General features: G+C 45.1%; 1 protein-coding gene across 1 annotated transcript in view; it reads left to right on the plus strand.

Annotated features, from left to right (window-relative positions):
• Positions 1-13,540, plus strand: part of LOC105476286 (SPT6 homolog, histone chaperone and transcription elongation factor) — a 40,729-nt gene continuing 27,189 nt past the window's right edge. The window contains exons 1-4 of the mRNA XM_071082574.1: positions 1-135; positions 12,143-12,282; positions 13,056-13,214; positions 13,310-13,386. Of these exons, the coding sequence (XP_070938675.1) occupies positions 12,174-12,282; positions 13,056-13,214; positions 13,310-13,386 (345 nt within the window). The 5' untranslated portion in view covers positions 1-135; positions 12,143-12,173. The remainder of the gene's footprint in view (positions 136-12,142; positions 12,283-13,055; positions 13,215-13,309; positions 13,387-13,540) is intronic.

Raw genomic sequence — 13,540 nt, forward strand, 5'->3', positions numbered from 1 at the left:
GCAGCGGCGGCGGCGGCGGCGGCGGCGGCGGAGGGGCAGTGCGGTGGGTCCGTAGTATCTTTTCCCAGTCTCGGTTCGACGACTCCATTTTTCCTCGGTGGGGGCTTAGCGCACCGGAGGAGCGGCGGACTTCAGGCAAGTAAAGTTCCGACTGGGGAGCGTGTTTCTCGCAGGAGTCAGGTGGGGAACCGGGCTCCTAGGGCCTGGTCCCGTAAGGGAAGAGGCAATGGGGAGCCGTATGTGGGAAGAAGGGGGGGCCTGGCCTTCCCTGCTCTATGGGGGGAAGGGGGAGGAAAGCGCTGCAGTTGCTCAGAGTCTCAAAGCTTTTCCCAGCCCGGTAACACCCGGAACCCGTGAATTGAGTGGCATGTTGAATCAACAGGCTTCCTGGCATCCAGTCCTTCTCTCCGCAGATTTTTAAAACTGGGCCACGCGAAAGGATTGGGGATAGAAGGGACCTGGGGCTTCTGAACCAGGATCAGGTGATCGAGTTGTTTGTTCTGAGGTTATGAATCCTATGGAGCTTTCAGCAGCTCGATCATCAGGCTAGAGGGCGATGCCAAATTCCAGCTCTTTACATGTTGCTGAATAATACAAATAGAACTTTTTGTAGATAGTTGCATCCTTCATCCCTTTCTAAAGATCGAAGGTGTTGTAGAAGTACCTAAAGCCCGTCCATTCTCCGTAGATTCATTTCCTCAAACGTTTGCCAGAGGCCTATCATGAACATCAAAATGAGTTATTAAGTCAAAACTCGTCTTCTAGTTTCTGCCTTTCTCCTCAGGCACTCGTTTGAACCAGCTGGAGAGGTTAATTTTCCTGGGTTGTTGCAAGAACTGATACTTATTTCACAGGCCTAAGATCTCTGGAAATACTTCCATGGAAATTCACTGTATCAGAAGTAACAAGGGTGTATGAAGCTACATCATTAATGAGCATTAGGGAATGTGAACAATATTGAATTTGATTAATTTCTTCGGAAAAATGTCTGGTTCCACTGTTTATCTGAAAGATACCAGTTAGTAAGTCTTCGGTGTTTTGATTACAGAAGCATGACTGCTCTTCCATCAGCTGTGAATTTAGAGCCCTTTTTCGTGAGTAATGTTCCTTTCACCAGTACAAGTACATTTTTATTCACTTGGCTTGTGTGGCTGCTAGATTGGATTAGCATAGCCTTGCGACTCTTAAGAGGTTTTAACTTCATCAGGAGATTAATTACATCAGAAATTGGTGCAGTCTGGAGAAGCTTAGTGGAATTTTACAGTTCTTCCTCTGAAAGCCTACCTAGAGTGGTGGAAACATGATGTTTGTAGGCAAATGCGTTTGCCCTGCTTCTATTTTCTTGATCTTAATAAATGGCACTACCATCAATCCTGCCTATAATCCTTGCCTTCCTTCCTCTCCACTATTTCCCAATAAAATCAGTCACCAAATCCTGTCTCTCCATGAAACTGTTCCCATCAGCATACAGTATGTTCTGGTATCCTTCACATCCCTCTCCAACTACCATGCCAATTTTTAAAATTTCCATTCATAGATTTCTACCTGTATCAACTCAGCTTTCTTACCCTTTATTCAATCTTCATTTCATATCAATCTGGCTTCTCTTCTGCCCACTCCTTTTTTTTTTTTTTTTTTTTTTGGGGGGGGGGTTGACATTGTCTTGCTCTGTTGCCCAGGTTGGAGTGCAGTGGCCCCATCATAGCTCACTGCCACCTGGAACTCCGGAGCTCAAGCAGTCCTCCTAAGGTAGCTTCTAGTAATCAAGTGCCACCGCATCTACTTTGCCCACTCCATTGAAGTTGCCCTTATCTAGGTCACCAGTGACTTCTATGTTGCCAAATCCAATGGATACTTTGTTCTCATCTTTCTCTGTCTCTGCAATATTCAAGGTAGTTACTCCTGTCTCCAAACTTTCATCTTGGCTTTATTGACATTTCATTCTTGGATTTTCTCCATTTCTCTGGCTGTTCCTTCTGAGTCTCATTTGCTAGCCACCTTTGCTCTCTATCTGATGTCTAAATGTTGGAGCTGGTCACGGTGGCTCACGCCTGTAATCCCAGCACTTTGGGAGGTCAAGGCGGGCGGATCACTTGAGGTCAGGAGTTCAAGACCAGCCTGGCAAACATAGTAAAACCCCATCTCTACTAAAAATACAAAACCTAGCTGGGCATGGCGACATGCCTGTAATCCCAGCTACTTGGAAGGCTGAGGCAGGAGAATCACTTGAACCCAGGAGGCAGAGGTTTGCAGTGAGCAGAGATTGTGCCACTGCACTCCAGCATGGGCAACAAAACAAGACTCCATCTCAAAATATATGTGTATATATATATGTTGGAATTCTCACAGGAATCCTGGGCCCTCTACATGCTTCCCTTTAGGTGACCCAGCCCCATGGCTTTAATTACCACCTGAAAGTTGGCAACTCCAAAGTTTAAATCTTGTGTTCCAGAATCACACGTCAAAAATGCCTGTTTAATTATCTCCATTTGGATATTTCTTAGGCACCCCAAAGCTAACATAACCAAAAGAAAGTTTTGGTTTTCTTATCATTCCAAACTTTATCCTCCCATTTTACTGAGTGGTACTCCTATCCGCAGGATTACCGAAGATAGACCTATGAGAATCATCTTTGTTCTTCTCCTTTACTACTCCTCTTTCCCAGTCTTTTAGTAAGTCCTGTCACTTCCACTTCTAGAATGTTTTTGTAGTCTGTCTTCTCTTCTCCATCTTCACTGCTACCACCCTATTCCAAGCCACCACCATCTTTTGCTTGGGCTACCACAACGATATCCTCAGTTTTTCCTGGTTTCCACTCAGATCTTCCTCCAGTTCATTTTACATGTAACAGAATTGGATCAGAGCAGATCATGTCATTTCCCTACTTAAAACTCTCCAGTGACTTTCCATGGCCTTTACGCCCTGCTTGAGGATACCTCTCATAGACCGCTGCCTTCACCATGCTCTAGTGCCATCAGCCTTAGGACATCACCTATTATATACCATATTCTTGCCCACTTTCTCTACTGGAATCTCTCCCCCTGGTTCTACAGGTCATATTCTATCTGTTGACATCTCAGCCTAAGTAAACTCACTTTAGATGAGATGAAAATATGTATTTCCTTCTTAGCTCTTAGAGCAAGGTTTATTTTATTTGTTGCCAGTGTGTCTCCTGCACCAGAATATGGGCATCCTAGGGGCATGGACCTTGTCTTGTATGTGCCTGGCATGTGGTGGGCTCTCATTAAATACATATTTATGCCAGGCATGGTGGCTCATGCCTATAATCCCAACACTTTGGGAGGCCGAGGTGGGCGGATCACCTGAGGTCAGGAACTCGAGACCAGGCTGGCCAACATGGTGAAACCCCATCTCTGTTAAAAATACAAAGAAAAAATTAGCTGGACATGGTGGTGGGTACCTGTAATCCCAGCTGTTTGGGAGGCCGAGGCAAGAGAATTGCTTAAACCCAGGAGTCAGAGGTTGCGGTGAGCCGAGATCACGCCACTACACTCCAGCCTGGGTGATAAAGCGAGACTCTATCTCGAAAATATATATATATATGTATTTGTTCTAGCTACTTGGGAGGCTCAGGTGAGATTATGGCTTGAGACCAGGAGGTGGAGGCTGCAGTGAGATGTGATCACACCACTGCACTCCAGTCTGGGTGACAGAGTAGGACTCCATCTCAGAAAATAATAAGTGTTTGTTGGATTAGCAAGTAAATTAATTTCAATTCTACGTTTAAAACCCAGCAATGGCTTCCCAGCACCTAGATCCTTATGACTTCTCCTCCAACTCTTATGAACCGTTCTTCCTCTCCCGGGCCTTCTCTGTACATGCCACAGTGCACGTGTTGTGCTAGAAGCGCACATCTCCGACATCACTCCCCAAACCATCTCCAAAGAAGCCAGCTCCTCTGCTGAACTAATTCCTCCTTACTCTTAAGGTCTTTGTTTAAAGTCACTTCCTCAAAACCAGGTTAGGTTGTCTTATTACAGGATCCCATGCTAGCCTTATCATCAATTCTCTAAAGACCTGTACTTCTAAATCATAGGTCACAAACTAAGGCCTGTGAGCCAATTAAGGTCGCCCCCATTTATTTACATGTTATGTATGCTTCTATGCTACAGTGGCAGATCTGGCCCTGTAGAGAAGAGGAAAGGTTTGCCAACCCCTGTGTGCTAGAGCAGGAACTGTGTGTTCCCCAATGTGTGTACCACAAGGTTTAGTAACTGTTAATCTCTCTTTGTGTTGCAGGGGTTCTGAATCTGGTTACATACTTCAGTTGTGCTCTTCTTTGGCCCTTACCCTGTTTCTCTAAAGAAATGTGGAAAGAAAAGAAACAATTTTTTTTTTTTTTTGAGGTGGAGTCTCGCTGTCACCCAGGCTGGAGTGCAATGGCATGATCTCGGCTCACTGCAAGCTCTGTCTCCCAGGTTCAAGCGATTCTCCTGCCTCAGCCTCCCAAGTAGCTGGGATTACAGGTGTGCAGCACCACGCCCAGCTAATTTTTGTATTTTTAGTGGAGACAGGTTTCATCATGCTGCCCAGGCTGGTCTCAAGCATCTGACCTCAAGTGATCAGCCCACCTCAGCCTCCCAAAGTGCTGGCATTATAGGTGTGAGCCAACACGCCCGGCCGAATAAATAATATTTTTAAATGAACAAAATTAACTTTTTCTGTATTTTAACATCTTGACTTCATGTAATTAGGTTTTCAGGTTTTTTTTTAATTACAAAGAGTTCTGAATTCCAGATTTAAAAGGCCTTAAGTAGACTCTAAATATTTTTACTTATTAAACTTTTAGGTTTCATATCCAAATTGGACATTCACTTATGGATACCTTTGGAATAGTCCTAGTCCCTTGCTCATAAAATATAGGATACAAGACAATGTGGAATGTCCTGTAGTTTAAACTCCGCCCTAGACTTATGGGGCTGTTCTCCAGAGCAGCACGCCTAAATGTTTGCTCATGTTGCCTTTTTCCAGACTGTAAATCCTCTTTTATTCAAACATCACCTTTTCTCAGATATTTCCCAACCTTCCCATTGCTCTTATAGTCCAGGTATGTAACTTAACATAACCCTAATTGTGCTTTGTTATAACGTTATTAACAAGTGTTTTGAGATAGATTGTAAACTCCACCAGGGTCAGAAGCATATTTTACTCATTTTTATATACCCACGTCCCAGCACAGAGCTTGACTCTTAAAAAAAAACCCAGCAAATGTTAATTGAAGCTGCAAAGTGGAAGGAATTAACAGACTAGATCTCTTTTCACTCTGGTCTCCTCTTAATTGCCTCCTACAACTTCTTGTTCAAAGGGAGGGACTGCAGAGGGCCTCCCTTGTGGCAATCTGATCCCAGTTCCATTCCTCTTCCAGCAAATGTCATGGTAACCACCAGCCTCTCCCTTTGAGCCACATCGTGTTCTGCAGCTGTGCTTCTGCCTAGAGAAACCTCTCCCTCCGTCCCCCCACTGCCCTTGTAGACCTATTCCAGTTGCAAATTTAACTTACAATGTAAGTATGGGGAAATTTTTAAGAGCATGAGTGCTAAATACAACATCCAAACTACATCAGGCTCATCATAGATACTGTATATTAATAATAATCATACACAAGTAAATACATTAGTGTTTTTATTCTGGATTAGTTCTTGCTTGTCAGTCTCAGACTGCAGTGCTACTGCAGTCTGCACATCTAGCTCCTGCAAGTTGCAGCAAGTCAGAATTGCTTCTGGCACACCTCTTACAACTGGAAGTCTTGGTATTGAGCTAGATTGGAGGCATTCCCCAGCTATAGCATAGCTTGTGCTTTATTGCTAACCTAGGCGATGGGAAGAAAGAGAACACAGCTATCTTTCCAAACTGTGTGCTGCATGGAGCACTAGCTGCCCTTGAGACAGAAGAAAGCTGTTGTTTTCATCAGGTAGGCTGTGTGTTTCTCTGTTAAGTAGGCTGAGGGGCATCTGGTCTGCAGGAGCTGGTGTTTAATTTGAAGATGTTGAGGCCTTAAAATATTGAACGTATGGGTCTGATAGCCTAATTAAAACAAGCTATGTGTGGGGGCTGCCGTACTCATATCTATTTTTAATGGCTCAGTTCAGGGCTGAGGGGGAGCAATGTCAAAATTAAAATTAGAGCTCCAGATTTAATTGGCAGAAGTTTAAGACTTTCACTTTCGGCAGTGCTCAAGCTAAATGACCTTAAGGATAGAGATCTTGGGGCATGGGGGATCATCACCCTAACCCCTAGGCTTACTGTACCGCAGCTCTTTAGGGTCTTTACAGTCATTCCTCAACTTTTTGGACTCAGGACCCCTTTATACTCTTAAAACGTTTTTAGGACTCCAAAGACATTTTGTTTATGTGAATTACATCTTTTGATATTTACCAGATTCGAAATTAAAACTCAAGACATTTAAAAATATTTATTGATTTATTTTAAAATAGTAAACAATAATACTTTTTACGAATAACAGTAGTTTTTTTGTTTTGTTTTGTTTTGTGATGGAGTCTCACTCTGTCACCCAGGCTAGAGTCTAGTGGCACCATCTCGGCTCACTGCAACCTCTGCCTTCCGGGTTCAAGCAGTTCTCCTGCTTCAGCCTCCCGAGTAGCTGGGACTACAGGCACCTGCCACCATACCCACCTAATTTTTCATTTGTAGTAGAGATAGAGTTTCACCATGTTGGCCAGGCTGGTCTCAAACTCCTGACCTCAGGTGATCGGCCCACCTCCATCTTCCAAAGTGCTGGGGTTACAGGCATGAGCCACAGCACCCAGCCGAATAATAGTAGTTTTTAAAACAAAATAGTAAGAATGGACGGGGTGTGGTGGCTCACACTTTGGGAGGTTGAGGCAGGTGGATCACTTGAGCTCAGGAGTTCGAAACCAGCCTGGCTAACATGGTGAAACTTCATCTTAAAAAATAAATGAATAGGCCGGGCATGGTGGCTCACGCCTGTAGTCCCAGCATTTTGGGAGGCCAAGGCAGGTGGATCACTTGAGGTCAGGAGTTCGAGACCAGCATGGCCAATATGGCCAAACCCCATCTCTACTAAAAATACAAAAATTAGCCAGACGTGGTAGCGAGTGCCTGTAGTCCCACCTACTCAGGAGGCTAAGGCAAGAGAATCGCTTGAACCCAGGAGGCTGAGGTTGAAGTGAGCCGGGATCGTGCCATTGCACTCCAGCCTGGGTGAGAGAGCAAGACTCTGTCTCAAAATAAGTAAATTAAGAATGACATTTTTGGCCGGGCGTGGTGGCTCACGCCTGTAATCCCAGCACTTTGGGAGGCCGAGGTGGGCGGATCACAAGGTCAGGAGATCGAGACCATGGTGAAACCCCGTCTCTACTAAAAATAGAAAAAATTAGCCGGGCGCAGGGGCGGGCGCCTGTAGTCCCAGCTACTCGGGAGGCTGAGGCAGGAGAATGGCGTGAACCCGGGAGGCGGAGCTTGCAGTGAGCCGAGATTGCGCCACTGCACTCCAGCCTGGGCGACAGAGCGAGACACCGTCTCAAAAAAAAAAAAAAAAAGAATGACATTTTTTTGTTTTTTAGTACAATGTTTTAATGTCTGCCCTAATAGAATACAGCTGTGTTCTCATATGCTTTTGCATTCAGTCTGTTGTGATAACCACATGTCATATAACCTCTGGAAAAACTCCACTGTACACTCCTGAGAGAACAAAGGGACTGGCCCCTGGACCATGCCCTGAGAACTATTGATAAATGTGGTACTGTCAGCCATGAGGAGTCAGACAGACCTCAGCACTTACAACAGATGATAGTTTTATCACCTTGAACAAATGACTACATCTCTCTGAGTCTGTTTCTTCCTCTGTTGAGAGAGAAGTGTGCTGTAACTCATAGGATAGTGTAGGGATTCATGGAATATTTGTTCCACCTTGATAGGGACATAAAATAGTAGGATATTTGTTAGTGTCTGGCACTTGGTAGGTGTGTAAATAAGCATTATTCCTCAGGGTACTTTTTAAAAAATTGCTTAAAATACCCAAGAGAGACCCGTATTATTTTGGTTGGGTTTTGTGTGTGTGTTGTGAGTTTATTGTCCAGTTCTCTTCCTATGCCTGTTCTGTGTGTCTATTGTAATGCATAAAACCATTTTATGGTCTTATTTTCATATTTCTCCCTCTAGGAGACAGTCAACTCCTTGAAAATGAACAATCCAGCCGGGCGTGGTGGCTCACGCCTGTAATCCCAGCACTTTGGGAGGCCAAGGCGGGCGGATCACCTGAGGTCAGGAGTTCAAGACCAGCCTGACCAACAAGGGGAAACCCCCTCTCTACTAAAAATACAAAATTAGCTGGCATGGTGCTGCATGCCTGTCATCCCAGCTACTCAGGAGGCTGAGGCAGGAGAATTGCTTGAACCCAGGAGGTGGAGGTTGCGTTAACTGAGATTGCGCCATTGCACTCCAGCCTGGGCAACAAGAGCAAAACTCCATCTCAAAACAAAAAAAGAAAGAAAACGAGCAATTCTCTTCAAATCCCCAGCTCTTAGCAGAGTATATGTACATAGTAGGCGTTCAGTTAGGTTTGTGGAAATAGTGGCATCTGAAACCACAACCGAAAATTGAACATTCCCCCACCCTCCTATACCTTCAGTTTTTTGTTTGTTTGTTTGTTTGTTTGTTTTGAAACGGAGTCTCGCTCTGTCGCCCAGGCTGGAGTGGAGTGGCCGGATCTCAGCTCACTGCAAGCTCCGCCTCCCAGGTTTACACCATTCTCCTGCCTCAGCCTCCCGAGTAGCTGGGACTACAGGCGCCCGCCACCTCGCCCGGCTAGTTTTTTGTATTTTTTTTTTAGTAGAGGCGGGGTTTCACCGGGTTAGCCAGGATGGTCTCGATCTCCCGACCTCGTGATCCGCCCGTCTCGGCCTCCCAAAGTGCTGGGATTACAGGCTTGAGCCACCGCGCCCAGCCGCAGTTTTGTTTTCTTGAGTTTAGTTAATCTCAAGTTCATTGGTTATAGTATTAATTGAGCTCAGTAAGGACAATTTTCAGGAGAATTAGAGCCACAGAACTTAAGGCACCTTCAGGTAGCCATTAGCCACCCTTCTCTCCCCTCCCACTGCCATCTTTAACTGGGAAGAAGGCAGCAATATGAAAATGTAGGCCGGGCGCGGTGGCTCAAGCCTGTAATCCCAGCACTTTGGGAGGCCGAGACGGGCGGATCTCGAGGTCAGGAGATCGAGACCATCCTGACTAACGCGGTGAAACCCCGACTCTGCTAAAAAATACAAAAAAAAACTAGCCGGGCGAGGTGGCGGGCGCCTGTAGTCCCAGCTACTCGGGAGGCTGAGGCAGGAGAATGGCGTAAACCCGGGAGACGGAGCTTGCAGTGAGCTGAGATCTGGCCACTGTACTCCAGCCTGGGTGACAGAGCAAGACTCCGTCTCAAAAAAAAAAAAAGAAAGAAAATGTAAGTCGTTTATTTAACAGACACTTAACAGTTGCTAATTTGTTAGCTAAATTTGTTACTAATGTGTTGCAGCACACGTGAAAGGATATAGCTTTTCTGGTGCAGAATCAGAGTGCCTTGTAATGCCTCATTGTATTGCCATTTATGTTTTCATGGTTTTTATTATTCACTCCATTGGATATGTTCTTTATCTTCCAGAAGCTTGTAGTCTTAAGTGGGAGAAAGGTACATGGGATATATCCCATAGACCATTTTACTGGACAGGGTGAGGAGTGATGCTGAGTGTGTCAGCAGCCAGCTTTAGGGTTCCACAGTGGAATCTTGATGTGATGATGTGTGCTGTTTTTTAAGTCCTACTCAAGGCGCATCAAGCTCCATGTTACAGTTCTTGAAGATCCCTACTATCATTTCCAGGCTTTGGATGAGTCTGAAAGCAGGGAAGTAGAAGATAAAGTTGGGGTTGGTTGGTACAAAATTACAGAATGCTAAGGAAAGTTAGGCTCAGGATTCAAATTCAAACTCAGTTAACCCATCTTGAAACAACAGGTTCTTTCCCCTATGTCATGTAATATTCTCAACTATCCTCAAAGGTAGGTAGCACTGTTACCATTTTCCAGGTTAAGAAAGTGATATTCAGGCATGTCCAATAATTTGCTTAAGTTTATGTTTAGCTGTTAGGATATGAAACCAGGATTTGATTTCTTTTTTTTTTTTTGAGATGGAGTCTCGCTCTGTCCCCCAGGCTGGAGTGCAGTGGCACGATCTCGGCTCACTGCAAGCTCCGCCTCCCGGGTTCACGCCATTCTCCTGCCTCAGCCTCCTGAGTAGCTGGGACTACAGGCGCCCGCCACCGCGCCCCACTAATTTTTTGTATTTTTAATAGAGACGGGGTTTCACCGTGGTCTCAACAGGATTTGATTTCTACTCTTGAGCCCAGCAATCTTTCCATTTAACCATCTTGCTTTTATGGTTATGGTAGTAGGACATGGAAGCCTTTCAAGATTTTTTACCTACAAGGGGAATAAATGATAAAAATAGGCCCTTTTTGGACCCAAATGCTCCCAACCAATACTCACACAAATCGGCTCAAGTTCATGAAGTATCTGTGTGTTTAATCTGTTGAAAAGAGATTTTCCTTTTGATTTTGCTAATAAGTATGAATAGTGTATGTAAACATGAAAGCACCTTTTATAAAGTTGGCACTTACTGTTTCCAAGCCTCCTAGGAGCAGATCACATAATCCCACTCTACCACCATATCCCCACTTAATGGTCCCTACATTAGTTTCTTTCCTCATTTGCCCATTCCTGTCTTCAAATGGTAAGTGAGGTAAAACTCTGGGAAAGAGAGATGATACATATACAAGTCTGGTATAATTGCCTTCTTTTTCTTTTTTCTTTCTTTCTTTCTTTATTTTTGAGACAGGTTTTGCTCTTATTGCCGATGCTGGAGTGCAATGGTGCAGTCTCTGCTTACTGCAACCTCCACCTCTCAGGTTCAAATGATTCTCCTGCCTAAGCCTCCAGAGTAGCTGGGATTACAGGCACCTGCCACCATACCCGGATAATTTTTGTGTTTTTAGTAGAGATGGAGTTTCACCATGTTGGCCAGCCTGGTCTCGAACTCCTGACCTCAGGTGATCCACCTGCCTTGGCCTCCCTAAGTGTTGAGGTTACAGGAGAGAGCTACCACGCCTGGCCTAGTGGCTTTTTTTTTTTTTTTTTTTTTAAGACAGAGTCTTGCTCTGTCGCCAGGCTGGAATGCAGTGGTGCAATCTGCAACCTCTGCCTTCTGGGTTCAAGAGATTCTCCTGCCTCAGCCTCCTGAGTAGCCTGGCTTTTGCCTTCTTTTTATTTTATTTATTTGTTTATTTATTTCTGAGACAGAGTCTCGCTCTGTTGCCCAGGCTGGAGTGCAGTGGCGCGATCTTGGCTCACCGCAAGCTCCGCCTCCCGGGTTCACACCATTCTCCTGCCTCAGCCTCCTGAGTGGCTGGGACTTCAGGTGCCCACCACTACACCTGGCTAGTTTTTTGTGTTTTTTAGTGAGACGGGGTTTCACTGTGTTAGCCAGGATGGTCTCGATCTCCTGACCTCATGATCTGCCCGCTTTGGCCTCCCAGAGTGCTGGGATTACAGGCGTGAGCCACCGTGCCCGGCCTGCCTTCTTTTTAAAAGTACATACGAGGCTGGGTGTGGTGGCTCATGCCTGTAATCCCAACACCTTGGGAGGCCGAGGTGGGCAGATCACCTGAGGTCAAGAGTTCAAGACTAGCCTGGCCAACATATTGAAACCCTGTCTCTTCTAAAAGTATAAAAATTAGCCGGGATGGTGGCGCGTGCTTGTAGTCCCAGCTACTTGGGAGGCTAAAGCAGGAGAATCACTGGAACCCAGGAGGCGAAGGTTGCAGTGAATGGAGATTGTGCCACTGTACTCTAGCCTGGGTGAAAGAGTGAGACACCACCTCAAAAAAAAAAAAAAAAAAAAAAAAAAGGTACATATGAGAGAAGCAATGCTGGGAGGAATGGATAATGGAAGAGTGGGAACCATCTGATTCTTCCTTTCCTCTCCCCAAGTGGGAATGTTGAGTGGGCAAAGCAGTGGCAGGTTGCTAAAAGGCTGTTTGTGGGAAGGTTTAAGAGCCCCCTGTGTAATCACGTGTCCCATTTTTTTATCCTTCTCTTCTTTCCCTAGTTGTCTTCAGGCAGAGTGAGAAGCTGTAGCAATGTCTGATTTTGTGGAAAGCGAGGCTGAGGAGTCAGAGGAAGAATACAATGATGAAGGCGAGGTGGTACCCCGAGTCACCAAGAAATTTGTGGAAGAGGAGGATGATGGTGAGGAGGCCCCAGCCTCAAGCTTCTCCCCACTATTGCTAAGCTTTGGATAGTTGGATTCTTGCTGATGAAAGGCTCAGGCTCAGCACAGAAGTTATCACACATGAGGTACCAGCTTGAGAACTTTCAGTCATTCTTAGCAGATACTAACTGACCATCTGTCTGTATGCCAGGCATTAGGCCTGGAACTAGAAATATAAAACAACAAAGATCCAGCTATTGTGGAGTTTACTTTAGTTGGGGGGCAGTTGATAATAAACCAATAGATAAGTCCGTATGTAATACTTTGTGCTTTTAGACCCAGCATTATTGATATATATTCACCTAGTTTCCTATTTCTCTGGCCAAGCCCAATCTTTAGAACTGTCAACAGAGTAGAACCATGAAATGACTTGAAAGGGGTAAAGGGACGTGCAAGTTTTATGAAAGGAATTATGGCAAAATAAAGGAGTATAGCTGCTGAGTTTACAAACTGAGTAAAACAAAGTTATTGGTGGCCATAATAATCTAGTAATGGTTTTGAGAAGTCAAAGTGACCAGGAAGATCACCCTGCCCAAAGACAGATGGTGAATGTAGGGGGAAAAAAACATTCTTTCCAGATGCTGCTACTCTTAAGTCAATGCCATGTTTTGCATCTTTACATGAGGTAGAAGAGTTAACGTGGCACCCAGGTCGTTAGGTGCAGAGCAAATGGATAATCGCATTAATCAAGTGGCCCTGAACTGCTAGCCTGTTTTTCAGTCTCCATGCCTCAAACATGCATGTCTTCCAGATGAGGAGGAGGAGGAGGAGAACCTAGATGATCAGGATGAGCAGGGCAACCTGAAAGGCTTTATCAATGACGATGATGATGAAGATGAAGGGGAGGAGGATGAGGGCAGTGACTCTGGTGATTCAGAAGATGATGTTGGCCACAAGAAGAGAAAACGCAGTGAGTAGTCTATTGTTGGCTCAAGTGAGGCTTGGGTGGAGGTTCCAGCAGAAAAGGGCCTCCCCATCACCATGGGCAACACTTTATTTCTTCAGCCTCTTTTGATGACCGCCTGGAGGATGATGATTTTGACCTCATTGAGGAGAATCTGGGTGTCAAAGTCAAAAGAGGAGTAAGTATCATTCTTTGTCTTTGTCCCTGGGGGTGAAGAAAAAAGTCCTGGAAATTTCAGTGTCTCTGGGTGAGGAGGCATATGCAGGACAGTTTGGAGAACATTAGAGCATGGTGTTTGGTATCATTGTACTACAGAGCCTAGATTTGCATCC

The sequence above is a fragment of the Macaca nemestrina genome, chromosome 17 (assembly GCF_043159975.1).
Source record: "Macaca nemestrina isolate mMacNem1 chromosome 17, mMacNem.hap1, whole genome shotgun sequence".
Lineage (NCBI taxonomy): Eukaryota > Metazoa > Chordata > Mammalia > Primates > Cercopithecidae > Macaca > Macaca nemestrina.